This window comes from Ailuropoda melanoleuca, chromosome 13 (assembly GCF_002007445.2).
Source record: "Ailuropoda melanoleuca isolate Jingjing chromosome 13, ASM200744v2, whole genome shotgun sequence".
In the NCBI taxonomy this organism is placed as follows: domain Eukaryota; kingdom Metazoa; phylum Chordata; class Mammalia; order Carnivora; family Ursidae; genus Ailuropoda; species Ailuropoda melanoleuca.
This window is the reverse complement of record NC_048230.1, coordinates 59794390-59811706: the sequence shown is the minus strand read 5'-3', so window position 1 is coordinate 59811706 and position 17317 is coordinate 59794390. Positions and strand designations below refer to the sequence as shown.

General features: G+C 47.1%; 1 protein-coding gene across 1 annotated transcript in view; it reads left to right on the top strand.

The window, feature by feature from the left end:
* DNTTIP1 (deoxynucleotidyltransferase terminal interacting protein 1) overlaps window positions 1-16975 on the top strand; it is a 21167-nt gene extending 4192 nt beyond the window's left edge. The window contains exons 4-13 of the mRNA XM_002928046.4: window positions 1326-1424; window positions 7398-7466; window positions 7730-7786; window positions 8042-8100; window positions 8974-9019; window positions 10883-10941; window positions 11043-11103; window positions 14896-14967; window positions 16442-16497; window positions 16610-16975. Of these exons, the coding sequence (XP_002928092.1) occupies window positions 1326-1424; window positions 7398-7466; window positions 7730-7786; window positions 8042-8100; window positions 8974-9019; window positions 10883-10941; window positions 11043-11103; window positions 14896-14967; window positions 16442-16497; window positions 16610-16748 (717 nt within the window). The 3' untranslated portion in view covers window positions 16749-16975. The remainder of the gene's footprint in view (window positions 1-1325; window positions 1425-7397; window positions 7467-7729; window positions 7787-8041; window positions 8101-8973; window positions 9020-10882; window positions 10942-11042; window positions 11104-14895; window positions 14968-16441; window positions 16498-16609) is intronic.
* The last annotated feature ends 342 nt before the right edge of the window (window positions 16976-17317 follow it).

Sequence of the window (17317 nt, the reverse complement as noted above, 5' to 3'; positions counted from 1 at the left end):
TTTTTTTTTTTTTTTTTTTTTTTTTTTTTTTTAAGATTTACTTATTTTTTTGAGAGAGAGAGAGTTGCAAGTGGGGGGAGGGGCAGAGGGAGAGGGAGAGAGAGAAGCCTCTCTGGGGCTTCTGGGGAGCCTGATGTGGGACTCAGTCTCACGACCCTGAGATCATGACCTGAGCTGAAATAAAGTGTCAGACACTCTACCAGCTTAGCCACCAAGACTCCCCAAGCATGCAACTCTTAATCTCAGGTCAGAGTTTAAGCCCCAGGTTGGGGGACATGGAGCCTACTTAAAATTAAAAAAAAAAAAAAGAAGAAGAAGAAGGAAAGAAAAGAAAGGAAACAAAGTACGTCCCCATAGTTGTCTCTCACAGTATATAGGTACCAGAATTTTTCTGTATGAAGTGTCTTCTGGAGACACAACATAGACTCTTATTATGAATGTGTTCCCAGTGCCTCCCATCACCTGTCCCTCAGTGTTTTTGTTTTCGAGCTCTAACTCTCCCTCTTCCGCAGTGGAGGAACCTTCTGCCTTCCCTTTCCCCAGCTGATTGGGACTGCTGGTGTCCTGGGGCCCTGGCCAGGTCTCATGCCACCCATCCCACACGTTTCCTTTAGATTGGGCAAGGTCAGAATTCAGCGAGGACCTTCTACTCTCAGGATCATTTCTGGTCTGCCCTGGGCTGTTCACGGCAGGCACTGGTATTCTTTTTTCCTTCTACAGAAGTAATACAGGTGTATTATAAAAATTGAGGTACTGTAGATAAGCAAAAAAAAGGAAGAAATCATCCATAACGTCACCACTGTTACTTTAATATGTATCCTTGCATTTCTTTTGTCTTTCTGTGTTTGCTTTTTACTGTTTTAAGTAAATAGGCTCATTCTATACCAAACCGTTTGATACCTTGCTTCCTTCACCTAGTAATATATCGTGAATGCCTTTTCATATCAAAAACATACTCTCTTATACCATCCTTACTGTAATTTGTAATACTTGCATGTTATTTCCTGGTATGGTTATGCCATGATTTATTTCAGCTATAATTGACGTTTAGATTATTCTTTGATTCTGTACTATTTACACCTTCTTGCTGTAATGGCCATCCTCTGTACACCTCCATGATTGTTATCCTCCTTAAGACAGGAAGAGTGGGGAAGTACAGCCTGGGATCTGACTCTAGGTCTGTCTGATCTGAAAGCCACATTCACAATCACTTTTCCTTTCTGTATGAGAGAAAGGTAAAAGCTTCTCTTTTATATTGAGTTTCCTTCAAGTTGTTGCAAATTAGCGCATCTTCTGACCTTGTCCTCCGCTGTACTTCTCCCTAGTTCTTCCAGAAGGCAGCACTGAATGTCAGAGACAATGTCGGGGAAGAGGTGGATGCAGAGCAGCTGATCCAGGAGGCCTGTCGGAGCTGCCTGGAGCAGGTGAGACCCAAGTGGACAAGAGATGCAGAGATGTATGCCCAGGCTTAGTCCTCAGGGCTCTACTAAGAAGGGTGATCACTTCATTCATGGTACTTGAGGGGATGCCTGACAAGCCACTAGCCTCCAGAGAGGGCCTGGAGCTGTTGCGGACAGAGAGAAGGGAAGTGGCTCCTCTGTACCTGGCACTGGGATCGATGCTTTCACATGCCTTAGTTCACTGATACCCCAGAAGGTATATTTTAATCCCTAGTTTCCAGATGAAGAAACTGCGGCTCAGAACAAGCAAGAGTTAGACTAGCTGAGGACTCCCTCACCTCTGCAAGTGGTGACTTCACTCTTCAAGTAGTCACCCTTTTGGTACCGTGGGGCCTGTCACCCTTTCTGTCTTCCTGCCTCGCGGGGTGTGCACAGGAGGCATGACATCAAGTCTAAAAATGCCTGTGTTCCCAAAATAGAAGTGAACCTGTTTGCATGTGTCAGCTGTTCTTATTAATAGGAATTGTCAGCATCACCCAGATTCTGTGCTTGACTGTGAAACCGCTAGCTGTCAGAGACGGAAATCGCTTCACACTCAGAGCCACAGAGACTGGTTTGAGCTTAGTCCTAGGAGGATGATTCTCAGGAGATGAGAGAGTAATGTCTTCCAGGAGGCGGGCTGGTCAGCTGCTCGGCGCAGCCTCAGAAAAGAGCAAGACCAGGGCCTGCGCCTCAACTTTTGAGAGGGCAGAACTCCATCCGTTAGTGCAGTGAAAGCTCATCTGCTTCTCATGGTCTTACATTTAAGCCAGCCAGACTCTCGGAGGCCAGTTCATTACTTCACTCTGGGACTGGAGTCTGTTATAATCAGTTGTAACAGCTGATAATAGAACATGGCAGTTTGCTCATGTTCTTATAAGTCTGAACTGAATCAAGATTAATTTGGTAAACCTTCAGACTCAGTTGCATCCCAGAATGCTTTCTTGGGTTTATTTACCTCTCCAGCGAATACCTATTGTGCGCCATTTCTGTGCCAGACGCTAACTGCGCCGTCCAAGATGGACACAGTCCTTGCCCCCAGACCCCTGACGTTACTCCAGTAATCATTCAGTAGATCTGGGATTACAAACTGTTCTAAGTGCCGCGAGCGTAGGAGGCAATGAAGAATACAGTAGAAGGTACAGAGCCAAGGGACAGAAAGAAGCCAGGGTTGCTGGTTTTCAGAGGGTAGAAAGAATGATACTTGGCGAGGTTGGAAAGGTAAGCAAAGGCCAAGTCAAGCCAAACTGCAGGTGTGGAGCTTTAAGCAGAAGAGCTGCCTACCGAGATTTTCATTTTGAGAGATCACTCGGGCTGCCATATGGAGATTGGTTTGGGAATCTGCCCTGGAGATTGGAAGGGAAAATGTATGAAATGCTTCTGGAGTCCCCGGGAAAGATGAGAGGAAAGTGAACTGGACATGATCTGTACTCCTTGGATGGGTACACCTTTCCAGTCTCCTAAGTCCCCACGTCCACCTCATGGAGTCCCTTTGCCGGTATTGATATGACTGGGAAGCTGGAGTGTGGAACAGACGGTGTGTGATCGGAGCACAGGAAGGTAGAAAGCCCAAAGCTCAGCTGGAAACAGATGAATCAAGAAACTTCAAACCAGTCTTTGGACCTTTCTGTTCCTCCGTTTCCTTATCCCTAAAATTGGGAGTAAGAATCCCACCACCAGTGGTTTGCTATGAGGGTTAAGTGAGAAAATATACATACACTACCAGCAGCACGTGGGTGCATACAACACAGAACATACTAGATTAAATACAGGGGAGTTCTATTTATGATTATAGTACACAGCTGCCTCACAGCAGAGCCTGGCTTTCAGGTAGCCCAGGATCGGTGAAGTTCTTCGGAGTCCCCTTGTCTGAACTGCACACAGAACTTCTTGTTGCGTGAAAAGATTCTTCATATTGGATGTGAGACAATTAGAGAAGGGTTTTTAATTTGTTTGGGTTAAGATTTGATTTGTTTGTTTGCACCTCTGACACCACATCATTGACCATCTCAGTCGTGCTCCCTAATCTCCTTAGCTACCGCTTTCTGTCGATTTCTTAGGGAGAAATGGCTGATCTTATCTATAGCCTGTTGCCTTCCATTTTTTGTTCGCTTGATTTTGTTTGCATAGTAATTGTTTCTGTCTGTTCATTTTATTTATGTGAGTAATACACATCCGTTAAGAAAAACGTGGCATGGTAGTTAAGAATGCAGGCTTTCTCTTGATTGCACTGTCCAGGTAGGAGTCCTGGCTTTACCACTGTGTGGCTTGGGACAAGTTACCTCACCTTACTAAATCTCAGCTTTCTCATCTGCAAAATGGGCATAGAGGTGCTGCGTCATAGGATTGTTGTAAGGATTCAATGTGGTGATACTCTTAAAGCTTTTAGATCAGTAAAAGAGACAGTAAATGTTACTTGCTGCTGGTTTATATTAAAATTAAATAATATAAATTATAAGGAAAAATAAAATTTCTCATAGTCTCACTACCAGCAATAACTTCTATTAACATTTTGATGCATTTTCTTCATTGTCCTATGTATGTTTTTACACATGTGCATTCATTCACTGGGGCACTGGGAATGCAGTGAGGAGCAAAAACAGACCACCCTGAAGCCCATGGTCCCCTTCAGCTGCCACACTGTTTCTCTGTTCCCTTTTACAGCTCAACTTTGGGAAAGGGGGCGGTCGCTGGCTCCACTCTTGTGACCTCCTATTCATTCTTTTGCTCACTTTGTTCAGTTCCCACCACCTCCCTGAAACCCCTCTTATATCAGGATCCTCAGTAACCTCCATGTTATCAAATCCTGTGGACCTTAACTGTCCTCAGTGTACCCATCTTGTTGGTGGCATTTATTGCAGGGTCATTTCACGTTTTTTGGAACACTCCTTTCTCGGTTGCAGTGCCTTGACTTTGTGTCCACTCCTCCTCAGCCTCCTGGACCAGCTCCCCTTCTCTTCTGTGGTTCACACGCATTCTAGCTGATTCCCTCTAGTCCTGTGGTTTTTGTGCTGTTGATTGCCAGATGTGTATCTCAGCCCTGAGCTACTTCCACTCTTGCCTTCTTCCGATCCATTCTCACAGCAGCCAGACCCATCTTTTTAAAGATGAACCAGATTGTTTCACTCTCCTCTTTAAAATCCAGTGACTTCCCACTGCAGGCAGAATAAAACCCTGATGCTTTAACGTGACCCACAGAGCCCTACCTGGTTCCTGCCTGTTTCTATAACTTCAGTCTCATCCCGCTACCCCCTCATTGGCTGTCTTCTAGCTGTACTGGAATCCTTTCTGCTTCTCCAGTATACCGAGCACAAGGTCTTTGCACTTACTGTTCTCGCTGCCCAGCGTGCTCTATCCTTAACTCTTTATATAGCTGCCTCCTTTTCTTCAGATTTAGCTCAAATATTGCCTTTCAGAGAGGCCTTCCCTGGCCACTCCATCTAAAATAGCCCCCCCAGGAAAACCTGGGTGGCTCGTTGGTTAAGCGTGTGCCTTGGGCTCAGGTCATGATCTCAGAGTCCTGGGATTGAGCCTGCTCAGAGGGGACTCTGCTTCTCCCTCTCCCTCCCGCCCCCGCTCTCCTCTCTCTCTCTCTCAAATAAATTTAAAAAGTCTTTTTTAAAATAAAGTGGGGATGCCTGGGTGGCTCAGTTGGTTAAGCATCTGCCTTCAGCTCAGGTCATGATCCCAGAGTCCTGGGATCGAGTCCCACATTGGGCTCCTTGCTCAGCATGGAGCCTGCTTCTCCCCCTGCCTGCCGCTCCCCCTGCTTGTACGCTCATGCTCTCTCGCTCTCTCGCTCTCTCTCTCTGACAAACAAATAAAATCTTTTTAAAATAAATAAACAAAGTAGCCCCCCATCTCACTCCTTTCCCCACCTCCAGTTAATCTCTTTGACCTTACATGTTGATTTCTACCACTTATTTCAATCTGCAATTATTAATAGTTCATGAATTTATTTTCTGTCTCCCTTTCCACCCCCATATCTGCTAAAAGCTTGAGCTTTACAAGAGTTGAGGCCTAACCTTGTTCACTACAGTATGCCCAGCCCTGGAGTGTGACTTTTAGTATGTGGACACGGAGTGTGTGCTGAATGTTGTGTGCATGAATGAAGGAGGAAGTGAAGAAACAAACGGCAAAGAAACAAGCAGGGTTCCTGCTCTCCTAAAACCCTCAGCCTGGTTAGGCAGACAGGTATGAATTACATCACCGCAAACCGTGCGCATCATTCCACTCGGGACTTGTGCACTCTTCACTGCAACGTTTGCAGGAGGTTTATGGGTCTGGTATTGGACTTAGCAAATTTGGGACCTCCACGCATAGACACCAGGCCGACTGTTGTATAAATCTGGAGCTCAAAGGAGAGGCCACAGCCGAAGAAGAGTCATAGAGTCAACATTGTGTGTCAGCTGTACTCAGAATTATTAAAAATTACGGTAGCATCAGTTTATAGATGTTAATTGAAGCTGTGAGCGTGATGAGAGCAGATAGAATACCAAACGGAAGAAGACGGAATGAACCACATTGAGGAAGATGAGCCAGCAAAGAAGGCTAAGAGAGAGTGGCCAGACAAGTAGGAGGAAATCCGGGGTAGTGTGGCCACGGGAGCCAGTAGGAGAGAGTTTCCAGAAGAGGGGAGTGTTTGTGCCCCGCGAATGCTGCTCACGGGAAAGCAACTCTTCGCGTGACCTACAGGGCCCTGCCTGCCTTGCCACGCTCCTCATTCACGCCTCTCTCCTCTGCCCACCATTTGCCAGGCCATCCTGTTCTTCAGACAAGCCAAGTCTGTTTCCACTCTGGGGCTCTTGCACTCCTCCCTGCTGTTGACACACTTCTCCTCAGCTCTTCCGATAGCTGGCTCCTTCTGCCCAGCCCAGCCCAGCCCAGCAGGCTGCCTTCTCTCCACAGCCTCCCCTGACCACCTACTTAAAGCAGCCCTCCCCTCTGCTAATTCTCTGTCACATCTGCCTGGGGGTTTTTTTCTCCACACCATTTTTCATGATCCAAAATTACCTTGTTTCTGTGTTTATTTGCTTATTCTCCAGATTGCCGGTAGAGGATAAGCTCCATGGGAGCAGGGACTGTGCATGTGCCGTTTCCCACTGTGTCCCCAGCACTTCTCTACTAGGGGCTCCATATTTATTAAATGAGAAGCAGTGGCTTATTGAGGAAATTGTATTATATTAATGCATTTAGTTAGGAAAAATAATGTAATAATTAATAAAATTTACATGGAAAAAAGTAATGAAGAATTTACATTGAAATATTAACAGTAGTCTGTGGATACAGAGATGTCAGGTTTCATGTGGGGGTTTTTCGTATAGTTTCATCTTTAATTTTTCAGCAATAATCATTAATTATAGCTGACCCTTGAACAAGGTAGGGGTGAGGGGCGCCAACTTCCTGCAGTGGAAAATACACATTTAAACTGGTTGGTTTTTTTTTTTTTTAAGTAATTTCTGCACCCAATATGGGGTTCAAACTCATGATCCCAAGATCAAGAGTGGCGTGCTCTACCAGCTAAGCCAGCCAGGCGCCCCCACATAAAAACTTTTGACTCCGAAAACTAATGACTTGTATGGACCAGAAACTTTATCAATAACATCAACAGTTGTTTAACATATATTTTGTATGTTATATGTTTTATAGATTGTATTCTTACAATAAACTAGAGAAAAAAATGTTACTAAGAAAATCATAAGAGAAAATATATTTGCAGTACCATACTGTTTTTATCCAAAAAAAAAAAAAAACTCTGTATAAGTGGGCCCGTACCGTTCAAACCCATGTTGTTCAAGGGTCAGCTGTACTTAAGTTTTTTTAAAAAATAGATATATATATGCATCTCTCGGGGTGCCTTTGTACCGACCATGAAGACATTTCAACCCAGTTTGGAGTTTTAACCTGGCTGTTACCCACCAAAATAGTGACTGTTAACACTTGGTCTTTTCCCTTCAGGCTAAACTACTGTTCTCAGATGGAGAAAAAGTAATACCCAGATTGACCCATGAGCTTCCAGGGATAAAGGTCAGAATCACTGTGTCTGGGGTGTTGCAGGGGGAGACGGATGAGGCTGGGAGGCAGGTGTACTCTTTGGGTCCAGGAAGCTTCCACATACTACCCATTCATAGGACCAGGTCCAAATGGCATCATGCTGGGAGAGCTCCTGAGGCCCGGCCCAGGGAGGGGCTGGACAGTGTAGTCCAGGACTCTGTCTTCTGCAACCCCTGGGGACCTGCCGGTCCCAGGCACTGGCTCTCCACTGACCCCTCCCTTCCATTTTCCTCCAGCGTGGCCGACAGACAGAAGAGGAATGTGCCCATCGAGGAAGCCCCGTTCCCAAAAAGGTAACTCCTCTCCATGTTTTCTCGCTGGGAAAAGGCCCTACAACTCCAGACGGTAGAAGGCTTCCTCCATGCACTGTGGGTGCTTTCTAGCAGGAGAGGCAGGACCCCTGGAGACTGTTAACTCCCCCTGTTCACTCTCAAGCATCAGTTGGTCTCTTTGAAAAAACATCTCCACCAAGTGACCCTGGACCTGCCAGTGGCGTGGGGTGGGGCCTCCCACAGGGTCAGGCCTCTGACAGCTGTTCTTTCTGGCAGAGGAAGGGACGGCCTCCTGGACACATGCTGTCAAATGACCGGGCAACCGCCGGCATGGTGTGAGTAGGAGCAGGCGGTGCGGGGAGAGTGGGGAAGGGGTGGGCCTGGAGGGAGAGAGCCCAGAGTTCCTCGCCTGCTGAAATCAGACCCAGCTGTTTGAGTCACTGTGGAGGAGGTTAGTCTGGTTTGAGAGGTGGGGAAAGAATGCAGCAGGGAGGACACTGTTTATCCTGCTTTTGCCCCAGAACTGTTCAGCCCAGCTTGATTAAATGTCAGAGCTGTTTTTATTGTTAGTACACGTCGAATGCTCATAACGTGCTGTAACTGTTCTAAATATCTTACATACTTGCACTTCACCTCCTAAGTCTCACAGCCGCCCTCTAGTGAAGGTATAGTTAATTTTGTAAATCAGGAAACAGAGAATTTTTGTCCAAGGTCAACCAGCTAATAGTGAGCAGAATTGTACTACAAAGGTTTTTGAAGCAACAGAATCTTTTTCTCAAATAAAACTTTGCACGGAAGCCTGATGGAGAAAGCCACAGCGGTCCGGTTGGGAGCAGCGGGGACAGTCTGAAAGCACTGGCTTCGGAGGTGGAGCAGCAAGGCCGTCACACTGTGGCCTGGTCTCCCCCCGAAGCAGCGCCACGGCTCGCCAACACAAGAAGGGGGCAGTTGCTGTTGTTCCCTCCTTTTCACAGAGAAGGAAATGACAGCTCAGAGAGCTTCCTGGACCTGCCTGCGTGGCTAGGTAATGTCAGAGCCAGTCCTAGAATGGCGTTTGCCTTTGTACCTCCTCCAACGGGTAACCAGGAGGAAAGACCGCCAAGGCCAAAGCGAGAGTGTGTGAGGAACTCCCACCACCACCAGCAGACTTTGTTCCAGTTCTAGGCCTCACCTCGGAGAAGTCACCTTTCTTCTTTCCTTCCAATCAGATGGAAACCAAAATCCTGTGAACCCATTCGCCGAGAAGGCCCCAAGGTATGATTGTGTGAGCATGGCAGTGACCACTCTCCCAGGGAGACCCAGTCAAAGCTCTGGGCCACTGTGAGGGAAGGGGCTAGGGTGTGAGGGATGCGCACACGCTATTCCAGAGCCACCTATTCCCCAATCCCCACCCTGCCCCCCACCCCCACTGGCCTCCCAGAAGGATCTTAACTTAAGGAACTAGGGGTGCTTAATATATCACAGGCCCTGTCCTAAATCTTTTGTATGTTTTCTCATTTAATCTTTATAACAGTCTTCTGAGATGGATTCTGTTACCCTTCTGTGGTGTAGTGTATTAAGTGTAGTTATGGTATACGTTTAATACCCTTGAACTTACATTAAGGCTCAGAGACCTGCTCAGAGTCACATAGCTGCTAAATGGTCAAGCCAAGTCTCAAAACCAAGGTCCATTGCCACCAGAGGCTATGCTCTTAACCATTAGCCTCTGTTCCTCCAGAACAGTTGTTTGCAAGGTCTTTTAGCAATAGAATCCTTTCTTCAAATAAAATCACGTATGGAAGCCCAGTAAGGTAGGTGAAAGCTCCACTGACCTGGCGGAGGCTGTGTCCAGGAGGAATGTTCCACCTCCTGTGTTACTGGCCCTCTCTGCTCTCACACCGGTGACCGTGCCTTTCATCTTAAACTCTGCTTCCTTAAAGCCAGTAATCCTGCATTTCCCTGATCTTTCTGTTCCTTTCCAGACATCCCATCTCTCTCTCGTGAGTTCTTCCTCAGCAGTGACCCATATACATGAGCGTCCCTCAGAATTGTTTTGCTGGCCCACTCTTGCACCTGAAGTTTCTGTGAATGCTCTCAGTGGTTCACTCTTAGGATTTCAGGGACCAGTGTGTACCGAAGTCGTCATACCTCTTTGACCCACACATCTCTTTCTCATGTAGAATTTATGTCTCCTACTGTCTGCTAGACCTCTCTGCCTAGAATTTCCATAACATTTCAGACTCAGCCTATCCAAAATTGCAGTCAGAATCTTTCCTCATAGACCTTCTTTGACATTCTCTATTTTAGTCATCTTTCCCTCTTCCCCTCCTTCCTGTCTGTATCCGCTCGAGTCCTGCCTGATCCCACCTCCCACACAGATCACAGTTCCTCTTCCCTCCTTGTCATCCTTAACTGCCGTCCGAGCTCGGACCCTCATCTTCTTTCAGAAATGCTTTAGTACAGCAACCTCTAAACTGCCTGCCTTTAGTCCTGCCACTTCGAATCCATTAGCCACGTGTGGGCGGGTGAGCTGTCTGTAAAGTAAATCTGACTTCCTCTGTATAGAGACCTCAGTGACTCCCCATGGCCTACAGAATAAATAACGTGCAAATCCCTAAAGCAGCACACCCAGGCCTCTAGCCCCTCTCTGCCTCTCCCTCCAGCATGCTCTGTGGCCACTCCCTAAGCTGTGCTCGCTCTCCTTTTAGCTACACGGACTCGCCCGTGGTCTCTCCAGCCTGCCAAGCCCGCTCTCACTTCTTGCCATTCATACTGTACTGTACTCTTTCTTCCTCCCCTCTGCCTTCCAGAATTAACCTTGGAATTACCAATGCAAGGGAGCCTTGCTGTTGCCCTCCCCTGTGGGATCCCGCTCGCCTGGCATCTCCCACCCTGCCTGTCTCATGCAGTTATAATGATCTCCACATAATTTCTGTGGCCCCCAGAGAGTAGAGACGGTATCTCACTCATCTCTTTATCCCTGATATCCAGCCCAGCATTTTGTCGGTACTTGGTTTCTGGAATCAGCTGTTTGGAAGAGTGGCCGAGGATGGTGGTTGGAGAAGGCCAGAGAAGAGTATTTCCATCCCGCCCACCAGGTAAAACTCACCCTCACCAGCCTCTCTGTCTTTTGCATAGTGGGACCCAGCCCGGCTGAACGAATCGACCACCTTTGTGCTGGGATCTCGAGCCAACAAGTAAGTGTGAGAGCTTTGGCGCTGAGGGAGGGGGCAACTTGGGGGCCTGCCTCTAGGACTGCGGCTGCTGGAATCCTTACCACTATTCCGTTCCTTTTCAGGGCCCTGGGGATGGGGGGCACCAGAGGGAGGATTTACATCAAGCACCCGCACCTCTTCAAGGTAGGTGAGCTCTGGGAGGCAGGCAGGCGTTGCGGGGTGTGCGTCAGGAGCTCTAGATGGCGCAGAGAAGCTTGGAACAAACACTCATCTAGGCGGCAGGACTTCTGGGTTCCAGTTACCCCTCTACCCTTAACCTCTTTACCGTTTGTAATTTACTGAACATTCTGGCCCTCCGTAACAACTACTTTCCTTGTATGCTTCGCACGGAGCTGTTCTTTAGAACAGAGATGGCTGTCATTGTTTTACAAATTAAGACACAAAAAAACAAAAGCAGAGGTAAAGAAAGGCAAGGTGACTTGTCCAAAGTTACTCAGCCAGTAAGTGTAAGTAGAATTCCAGTCTGGGTCTGCCTTCAGCCAAACCTGAGCTCTTAACCGTAACCTGATTCAACTGCCTATAAAATAAAGAGATTGGAGCAAGGCCGCAGTTCTAACCCTTTTCAAAGAGAGGTACTTAGGTCCCTACTATTTAAGAAAATAATGGGGGGCATGATATCAGTCACCCTCTTAAGTGAATTTGTGTTTCTTCAATCACAAAAGTATCCAAATATATTAGAAAATAGTAGTGCATGCGTGTTCAAGACGTGTTTTTGCACCCGTACATAAGGCTTGGGGTCCCAGGATGACGGCTTTGTCTGCTACATTCTGTGCGAGTTCCGGTTCTTGGAAGGGCGGACCTGCGGCTCCTGCTTTTTCAGTCTTAGGTCCTGAGCTCCTCAGCCCCTAGACTGCGTGGCCTACTTGCTACTTCATTTTCCTTTCAGTGCCTTCACTGCTCCTCTTCCCTCTGATGACCTTCCTCCCCCAGGCTTGTAGCTCTGCCTGACTCTTCTGTAAGGTCCACCTCTTCCAGAACCCTTCTTGCATCATCCCCCAAGTGCGTGTGCTCTGAACCTCCTTGGAACTCCAGTAGCACAATCGTTAAGAGTATGGTTTCAGTCCTGGTTCCACTACTCAGCAGCCATGTGACCTCGGGCAAGTGGCTTCACATTTCCTTTCTCTTTTTTTTTAAATTCAACTTAGTTAACGTATAATGTATTATTAGTTTCAGAGGTAGAATTCAGTGATTCATCAGTTGCATATAACACCCAGTGCTCATTCCATCAAGTGTCCTCCTTAATGCCCATCTCCCGGTAAGTTAGTTACCTTATCCCCCCATCTCCCTCCCCTCCAGCAACCCTCAGTTTGTTTCCTGGAGTTAAGAGTCTCTTATGGTTCGCCTTCCTCTCTGTTTTTATCTTATTTTTTCCTTCCCATTTCTGAGGCTGTTTTGTTATCAACAAAAAGCGAGTGGTAACAGTCCAACCTTGTAGGATTGGTAGAATAGGGGAGAGTGCAGTAAAGCTCCCAGCACGATGCCTGGCACGTAGCAAGGGCTCCGTAAATGTTCGTTATTACCAGCACACATTCCAATTCTTCGATCTGCCATTTGTAGTAAACTGCTGACCCAGACTCATTACCAGTGGGGACAATCTCTCACTGTAATCTTTCCAATCTAAGAAATGGAGGGGAAATGTTTTGTTGTTTTACTTTTAATTCTGTGTTAGTGACGACAGGTGTCTTTTCATTCGTTAACCATCCATTTGTAGTTCTTCTGTAAACCGCCTCTTGTATCTTTTGCCCATTTTTCTGTCCTCCTGAAGGCATTCAAATTTGTCTTTTCCTTTTTAACTTTTTTTATTATAGAAATAATATATAAACCCACTCTTACTGTAAAAAGACTCAATATCCAGAAGCTAATAGGGAACAAACCACGAAGATCCCCTTCACCCTTGACTCAGAGTCTCCTTCCCTCGAGGCCACCCCCACCAGCAGCATGGCAGCGTCCTCCAGGCCCTCCCTGTGCACACACATGGGTGTGGGTGTGTGTATGTCCTTCAGCGATATTTTATGTTATTGACTATACATGTCAATAGCAGTAATCCATATATAACCACATATTGTTCTCTGATTTTATTTTTTTCACCCAAAAATTCATTCATTCATTGAACACATATTTATTGAGTGCCAAGCATTCTCAAAGTGCTAGAGATACAGCAGTGAACAAAATGGACGCAGAAAACTCCTTGCCTTCACAGAGCTAACATTCTAGTACAGAGCCAGGTATGGCCTGTGGGCCAGATCCCACCAGGAGCCTGGTTTTGTCCAACTCGAGTTTTTTGTATTTTTTAAGGGTGATTTTAAAAAATAAAAATGGGGGTGGGTACCTGGCTGGCTCAGTCATTGGAACATGCGACTCTTGATCTCCAGGTTGTAAGTTCAAGGCCTACGTTGGGTGTAGAGGTTACTTAAAAATAAAATCTGTAAAAACAATTCAAAAAAAAATAAAAATGAAGCATATGTGACAAAGACATATGTGGCCAGCTAAGTCTAAAATATTTACTAGCTGGCCCTTTACAGGAAAAGTGAGCTGACCACAATAAATCTATGGATACTATCTTAGGGATTTGTCCATGTTATTAAATTAAGTCTCCCTCGTTTTATTTCTTTTTTTTTTTAAAGATTTTATTTATTTATTTGATAGAGACAGCCAGCAAGAGAGGGAACACAAGCAGGGGGAGTGGGAGAGGAAGAAGCAGGCTCATAGCGGAGGAGCCTGATGTGGGGCCCGATCCCAGAACGCTGGGATCACGCCCTGAGCCGAAGGCAGACGCTAACCGCTGTGCCACCCAGGCGCCCCCCTCATTTTATTTCTAACAGCTGTGTAGAATTCATGGAGTAGATCTTCCATAATTTATTTCATTATTCCCCTATTAGTGGATATTTACGTTTTTCCAACAGCTTTGCTGTTACAAACAACGCTGTCCCAAACATCCCTTGTGTACGTGTGTGGGTGATTCTGCAGGATACATCCCTGGCAGTGGGATTGAAATTGGGTTAGAAAATGCAAACTTTTGGGGCGCCTGGGTGGCACAGTGGTTGGGCATCTGCCTTCGGCCCAGGGCGTGATCCCCGCGTTGTGGGATCGAGCCCCACATCAGGCTCTTCTGCTATGAGCCTGCTTCTTCCTCTCCCACTCCCCCTGCTTGTGTTCCCTCTCTCGCTGGCTGTCTCTCTCTATGTCGAAAAAATTAATAAAATCTTTAAAAAAAAAAAAAGAAAATGCAAACTTTTAAATTTTTTTATTCATATTTATATTACTTGGGAAGTGAAATAATTATTTACACTCAGAGGGTAGTAACCATAGGCATTTCTCAGCTTTGTCTCTATTGCAGATGTTCTACCTATTTTGTAAAACGTACCTTTAGTGAGCACTTACTGTGTGTCAGAGACTACATCACTTTTTATGCACAATCTCATTTATCCTTAACAAATTCCTAAGTATTAATACTGTTTCACAGATGAAGAAACTGAGTCTCAAAGAAATTACTCCCCAGGTTGACACCATCTACTAAGAGGCAGGAACCAGAATTTAAACCTAATTCCAAAACCAAGTTCTTAACCATGGTGTTCTGCTGCTGCCCCCAGAGCATGACCTGTCCTGATTTTTGTTCCAGAGAATTTTTCAAAAAAGAGTAGAGCTCTAGAATAATAGTCACCAGTCTGACCAACTGCCTGAGTGCTGTGGAGAAAAGAAGGGGTAGGAATTGTCCCAAACCTCTGGGATTTGGGTCCCGTCCCCTGGCCTCCGGGACTCAGCTCCACTTGCGGTGAAGAGGTTGGTGAGCCCTCTGCATTCACCAGGCTGGGATGAGGTCTTGGTGAGAGATGCTCAGGGCCCAAGAGATGCTGTGGGACCAGATGAGAAAAGTTCTTCCCACTAGGCTAATGTCTGTGACTTCATCCCTCCCAGTATGCAGCTGACCCCCAGGACAAGCACTGGCTGGCCGAGCAGCATCACATGCGGGCAACAGGGGGGAAGATGGTAAGCACTGTTCACACGTGCCCTGTCAGAGTCCCACCCAGCCCAGGGGCCAAAGTGCCAGCTGTTGGCAGCTTCCCTCCATATCTGAGACTCTCAAAGCCTGATGAATGTGGAAACAGAGACTCATCAGGGTGGAGAGGGCCCATTCCTTCAGCCTGAAGACCGGACTTACTCCCTGGATTCCCTTCCCACACCCCACTCCCTCACTCCTCCATCCTCCCTCATACTCAGATTATATTAGCTGTGCATAAGAATGGCAGGTGCATGACACACGTAACACTACTTTGCCCTCGTGTGCCCACTGACGGAGGCAGACACGGCCGTAGGATCTTCTCCCAACACAGTGCTCCAGGCAGCACCTCCTGTCCCTAGGAGTTAGCACATGCAGTGAACTGTTTGCCACGCCTGGCAGCGCCTTCCAGAATCACCTTTGCTTAAAGAGTTCTTAGCTCATCAAATAACGACCTTGGGAAAACCATCGTGGTGTGTGTTCTGAAACTAGCAGGGCTTTGTCCATCACGTGTGGTGTCCCCCACCTGAGGACTCAGTCCCACCACGGGGACTGCTCCTGTTAGAACTCGGTGGCCTTGCAAACCAGTGTGCCATCTCCTTTCTGGCAAGGAAACTATCTCATGTTTTACTACTCTACTTATTCCTACACCCTGTTTAAGAAGATCTCAGGGAGCTTACCACTGAAACAAAACGCAACATCACGTAAATAAGAAACAGATGGGAAAAGGAAAGACAGGATCTAAAGTTAAGCCATGAGCAAAACTAGCTTTAAAGGGTGTGTTTTTTTAATAGCTGACTTGGGAAACTAGCACACTTCCATGATTTTTTGCAAATGTAGCTCTAGGCCCTTCTCAAGGACATCTCATTGGTTACATAGTTCACAGTGCTCCTGAGATGACAGATTACTCAGGACACACAGCCCTGACCCTAAGACTAGAAAGAACGGTCTCCCACAGAAGACTCTCATGTGATGCACAGCACCCCCGGTGTGGTAAGCGCACGAGAGGGCTGTCGCCCCTGCAGAGCGTGTATTGTGCCACAGCGAGCCGCGGGCCCCTGGTGGGAGACAGCAGTGCAGCTTGTCACGTTCGCCCTTCTGCCACGAAGTTCAAAACCAAATCATCGTAGTTCTAGAGTTAACATACGTATAGCTTCCTCCTCCTGATTCCGTTTCCGTGTGTGTTTAGCTGGCTCTCTTGCTATTTCAAGCCGCCTCAGAGTCCTTTTTTAAAAGAGGAGGAGGCTGTAAATAAGTCACCTGTCCCCACTCCCTAACCCATAGCTTCTATTTGAGTGAAAGGTTGTCTCAGGGAGTTATTCTTTCCCTACTTACTCTCCCCTCCTAAACTGTAAATTATGCCCCTCTCCCTTCCAGCCCTTACATTAAGCACATGTTTAATAAAGTGTTGTTGAGTTGAAATGAGTCAGAGGTAATGACCGTTCTCCTTTGCTCCTGCCCCAGGCCTACCTCCTCATCGAGGAAGACATCCGGGACCTCGCGGCCAGTGATGACTACAGGTAAAACCAGTCGTCTGTATCCTACGCCCGCCCCCCAGCCCAGTAGCCCCTTGGGGTGAGCTTGGCCTATACCCTCCCTTGCTCCAACTCTTCTCCTCAATGTCTGTTCCAGAGGATGCCTGGACCTGAAGTTGGAGGAGTTGAAATCCTTTGTGCTACCCTCCTGGATGGTTGAGAAGATGCGAAAGTACATGGAGACACTACGGACAGAGAACGAGCATCGTGCTGTTGAAGCACCTCCGCAGACCTGACCGAAGCCAAGTCCTCTGGCTACACTTGGCAGCCCTCTTCCAAGGCCCTCTCACCCACATGGCTGAGGCCACTGCTGGGACTGCTCCTGGATGGATCTCAGCGGCATTAAGCTGTGCCTGGGCTAGTCTGTAGTGACTTACTACACAGCACCCCCAGACTGGCACACAGTTCTATATTTGTAAAGTTACCGGGGTAAGAAGCAATTAAACCGTTTGTAATAAACAAAGACAGCTAGCTGTGCAGTCTCTTGTAGGGGCTGACAAAATACCAAGGGATCTATTAGTGGGTGTAGGGAAAAAAAGGACCAGGTACCCCTCCCCCGACGCAGGTCAGACCCAGTAAGGTCCCACTGCCCGTGCGCCTCGCTTTATGAGACAAAGCTGGGAATGCCGTGTACCCTGCAAACCTTCCCTGTTTCTTATTTCTTCATCCCCTAAGGTATAGAAGTGGCAGAATGTGTTGGTTGGCACCATGGGGGTTGATGACAGACCAGAAGAAAAATGCGGGGAGGCTTTTATTACGCCCGTTTTACAGGTTAAAATACTAAATGCCTGGGGCGCCTGGGTGG